Consider the following 5,000-nt stretch of genomic DNA (forward strand, 5'->3'; position numbering starts at 1 on the left):
GCTGGTGGGTCGTCTCAAAAGAAAATAGAATGCTCTACAGTCCACTAACGCATGGTTGTACCCTGCAAACAGATGCTTCAGCTGAGGCTTGGGACACTGAGGTACTGTTTGCAAGCATATAAACCAAATGATAAAGCAATTGCACATAAAACCTGAAAGAAATGTTGACAGTATAATGAAATGTGTATGCACTTGAATACCTGTGCCACTCATACTGTCATGGTATGTCATTAAATGGGTATTATTTAAACCACTTCAGGATTGCATTGAAAACCTGGGATGTGGTGGTTAACTAGGGCGTAATGTTAACAGCAGCCTGTAGCTTCACAACAGTTGTCTTGGTAAGTATACCTATTATCTCTCTCGAGTGGTGTGGACTTCGGAGAGACTTCTTGTATGTTACTTTTGAACAGTCTGCTCATTCTTCTTCCTGACCTAGGCTTTTGAGGTAGATGCCTACTGTTAGCTGGAAGGACCTCTCTCACTAGGCATTCCGACCCCCAGCCGTGATTCTAAATTATAAGGGAGAAACCATTAAGGATTTGTACTACACAGTACAAGCCCCCCCCCCCCAGCAGTAGTGCTTTTTTCCACGTGTTGCAAACTGACTAGGTGCATAGTGTCCATCTCTTTTTGAGAAGACTGCTAACTTACAGGGGGGAGGGTGCTGTAATCTATCAAAAGCCATTTTCTTTCAGCCTAGACCTGAAGGTGTAACCCTAATTCTTGTGAGCACTTTATTCTGAAGACTTCCATATCATGAGTAGAGCACACTGAGCTCTAAGAAATCCATATCCTAGTGAAAGATTCTCCCTGTGGTGCCAAAGGAAGGACCTAAAGCCCACAGATATGACTGTGCAAGTTATCCTTCAGTATTTGCCAGAATTATTTTGTTCATTGTTTAAAAGGCCCCTGTGTGTGGTTGTGACTTGCTTACCTATTGGTTTCCCCTGTTGCGTTATGGAGAACGGTGAAGTATTTCCTCAGATGTTCTGCACTTCTGCCATTAAAAAGGGCAGTGGGGCCTGAATTTTATGCCAGAAAAGCTTTCACTGTACTCCCTTTTGAGCCATGTGCTTTGACTTGCATAAGTATTTCTCTCCAATAGCCTTTGTTCGAGGGTGGCATAATGTTGGAACTGCAGGCTTATTAAATATGTAAACAGCCGTTCCTTAGTCTTAGTCTGTACTCTGATTCTCGCTTTCCCTTCACGTTTTAGGTGCGGTAATAGAGATGCCAGTGTACCTACGTTTGGTTATGGAGTTCAGTCATTCCTAAATGTATATAAAAGGTAACAGACTAATGCAGTTTCTAGATACGTATAGGCTGCTAAGATACTGCCTGTGAAGTACAAGGGCATACAAAACTGACCTACTAATAGCCTTTAAAAAAAGCAAAAAAGGTTGCGCACTTCCAAACTGACATTTTTCAGATAGGGATATCTTTCTCCCAAAAAGTACCATAGACAAGAAGGGTCTCGGTCTCTCTCCCGCGCTACATGTAACAGGCCAACAAAAGAGCTGACGTTACTCTGCTTTGAATGTCCATCGGTTTGTATGCACGGAGATAAGTTAATTGGGGAGCAGCCTTTGTTTTACCGCTTGACCACAGTAAGGACATTGAGCCTGTGCAAAGGTTGATTTAGTAATTAACCAGTGGCATTGTCTTTTGCCATGAAAAATAAACTAGATCCCCCCCCCCCCCCCCTCATTTTGGTTTGGAGTTATTCAGCCTGTCAGTGTGTTATGTCTGCCACTGGGTTATGTTTTAGTATCTTTTTATAGGTTTATTAGTCATTAAACTGCATGTTATTTTTGGGTCTGGAATGTCTTTTGATGATAGTATTGTAAGGTCTACTATGTTTCATCTCCTCCATTGGTGAAGTAAAAACTTCTTATTGAAAATGTGTATGTAAATCTAATTTTCCTCTGCTCTTGAAGGCGGCAGTTCAGGCTCCTTGATATCTTAAACTTGCTGATGCATGGCATTTTGGCAAGATGCTTAGTGTATTGATGGATGCTAAAGATGCTCTTTGAAGATATGAAAAGGCTATACTTGTGTTTTCCATTGCAGAATGAGGAAGGTTTAAAAAAAATCTGTAGCAGATCCTTTTCAGTTTGTGATATGCTCGTTGGGAGGGAATTGCAAAGAAAATTTGAAAGTTGCCTAGTTTAGTGAATTTTTTTTTTTTTTTTTTCCTTGTGTAATATAGCAGAATTATCTCTGAAGATTAGAGTGGTCTTAGTGTCTTATGGTTTAATTTTGCAAACACTGTGTTTGGGAAGTGCGTGCTTTCAAAGGTAAAGGTCACTTGTTGAGTAGCCATATAAAGGAATGCTCAAATGAGTCTGGTTAATAATGGAGGAACAAGTTTTTCTTTAACCCTGTGCCTGTTTTTTCTTAATCGGGCCACTGATTTCACATCTTGTCTAATTCTAATTTTATTAAATAGATGTACTTTTGTTCGTTGTCAGTGTCCTCTTCAGGCCCCCTTTAATTACAAAATGCCATAAGTCACTCTCTAACTGAACTCTCTTTAAACCTGTGCCTGTTTCTTGTTCATTGTTATATTGGCAATCTAATGTTTTGGTTACTTTTATCTAGTATGGTAATGTCTGTAGTTTTGTTGTCTGACTTTGCAGCTGTAATTTTTTGTGTTCCATTTTAGGCCGCTGATACTCTAGCAGTGAGACAAAAACGGCGAATATATGACATCACGAATGTCCTGGAAGGAATTGGCCTCATTGAGAAGAAGTCAAAGAACAGTATTCAGTGGAAGTGAGTGAGTGAAAATCTCTGTATTGGTATTTTGGATTAAGAAGAGATGGAACATTCATATTGCTTTGTATGAAATGTCTCTGTACATTTTGTAGCTTGTAATAGTGTCTTCTTTTTCTGAGCATAATTTGGTACTGGTTCCTCAGTTTTGTTGGCTATGTATTTTGGGGGATGCATATCTCGAGTGGGTAGTAACTTGAGTGTTTACAAGCCTTCTCTGATGGTGGTGGGAGGGTTTCTGTATTTGATGTGTCCAAAGCTAAAATGTCGTTCTGCAGTTTTCATTTTAAGTCAGGACTAGCATTAGGATTCCCTGGGTTGTGTAGAACATAGATTGTGGGTGTACTAAATGCAAGTCCCAGCTACTAGAAGGAAGCAGTGAAAGCTCAAACTCTTAGATGCTCACAGAATGAGTGATTTGAAAGGTGTTCAACACATGAGTTGTGTAGAACACCTGTCATGTGACTCTGGGCATGAGATGTAAAGGGGCAGGGGGAGCCTGTGACCAAGCAGCTTCAAAATCTGCTTAAGTATCAGTAGTACATTTTGCTGCCATTTATACACTACAGCTTAATCTGCATAGCTCCCTTTGCCAAACTTTCCATACAGGCAGCCTCCAAGTTTTCCCTTATTTAGTAAGATAGCAGTGTGGTGACTGCATGTTTTTCATAAGTCTGCATGGGGTTTATTTGAATACTCTCAAAACTGACTGTAAACACTAAAAACGCCCTTTGTGATTTTGATGCATTACAGTAGTTTGCAATCCAAGGATAAAATGAAGAAAAAAAAAATTTGAGTGGATCCAAAAGAGTAAAAAAAGAACTGCACAGCTGGGATGAAGTTGTCACACTAGTACGCAAAGAACAGAACCAGAACAAAAACTGGGCGACTACAAACATGGCTAATAAGTAAACCAAAAAGCTTTTTTGTTTACTTAGCCATGTTTGTTACCCAGTTTTTCATTCTGGCTTAATTTCCGAGTGGAGTTTTCCTTTGGCTTTTTCTGCTGCATGATGGAGCAGTGTGCTTGTTTTAAACAGAGCTGAAGCATGCTATGCGATGTACGTCCATAATGTGTGGTACTCTCTGAATGCTTGTTTTTACAGTAATGTGTGCAACAGCTGCTTTTTAGAGCAACAGCTTATGTCCCTACACAGACAGCTAATGACACCTATGTCTGCAGATCCGTTTGATGTTCTTTTGTGTTTCACTGTTGCAGTCATCACATTTGGGTTATCTGCTTGCAGTAGCCTTCAATCGGCCTGATTTATCCAAGTTTTGGGTCCTGCGTCTGTTGCGGTCTCATATTCCATGACGCCAGGTAGTATAAAGCATGCAGCCAACTCCATTACATCAGTCTTTCTTGCTGTGCGGTAGCAGAAGCAGTTTGCAAGTGCCGGTCGGCAGACTCCTGAAATTTTTGTTTTCGAGTTTCAGAACAGAAGTCTTCAACTAAGCTAAGTACCCCATTGAGGAAACTTTTCTTGCCCTAAACCGATGTCGGTAAAAGTCAATAATTGTATTTCTTGTGGAAAGCAAATACCTCATAAAGATTTTCATTCATACTGTAGTCCTTGACTAGGCCCTGACCACGATGCACCTCACTGTTGGTTTTGTGCCTTATTTAAACAATGAGCTATTAGTCGTATGTATATTTACGCTTCTAAATATTTTGTCCTTGACTAGGCCCTGACCACGATGTTTCTTCTAAATATTTTGGTACTCTGTTCCAATTGTCCATATATGGCTTCGGTAAGCCATCAGACTACCAACATTCCGAAAAAACGCAAAGATAGGCCGCATAGGTCCAAAGCTGCTGACTACGCTTCTCCAAAGCTAGTCTCCAGTTCGCCGGTACTCAGTGAGGTGCTTTCGCAGCTCCTGATGCCCGCTACTTCAGATTCGCAGGCCTCTACTGAGATCCATTCGGAGTCCTGTATGCCGCGAGATGCTTCAACTGTAACCTGCAGATGTCTCTACCTTGGATGGGTCCAGAGCCGCTGTGCAGGCAGCGGCTTCTGAGGGGTATATTCAGGCCTACTGACTTGCATATTAAAAAGATGCCCTCTTCTTCAAAGACTAAAACTCGATCCATGCCTAGAAAACCGATGCCCAGACCGCATGGTCAGGCCTCTATGCCTAAAAAACAAATAAGAATGTCTGAAGACCTTATTACTTTCTAATCAGGGGAAGCCAACCGTCCCCCTCTAAGACCTAGGACT

At 41.1% G+C, this 5,000-nt stretch overlaps 1 protein-coding gene across 3 annotated transcripts in view; it reads left to right on the forward strand.

Annotated features, from left to right (window-relative positions):
* Positions 1–5,000, forward strand: part of E2F4 (E2F transcription factor 4) — a 503,847-nt gene that overhangs the window by 62,368 nt on the left and 436,479 nt on the right. For 2 of the 3 annotated variants that reach the window (XM_044081422.1, XM_044081423.1), the window contains exon 2: positions 2,669–2,778. In XM_044081422.1, the coding sequence (XP_043937357.1) occupies positions 2,669–2,778 (110 nt within the window). Of the gene's footprint in view, positions 1–2,668; positions 2,783–5,000 lie in introns of all 3 variants that reach the window. The other variant, XM_044081424.1, reaches the window with a different exon arrangement.

This window comes from Protopterus annectens, chromosome 8.part0 (assembly GCF_019279795.1).
Source record: "Protopterus annectens isolate FY-2018-M chromosome 8.part0, PAN1.0, whole genome shotgun sequence".
Lineage (NCBI taxonomy): Eukaryota > Metazoa > Chordata > Ceratodontiformes > Protopteridae > Protopterus > Protopterus annectens.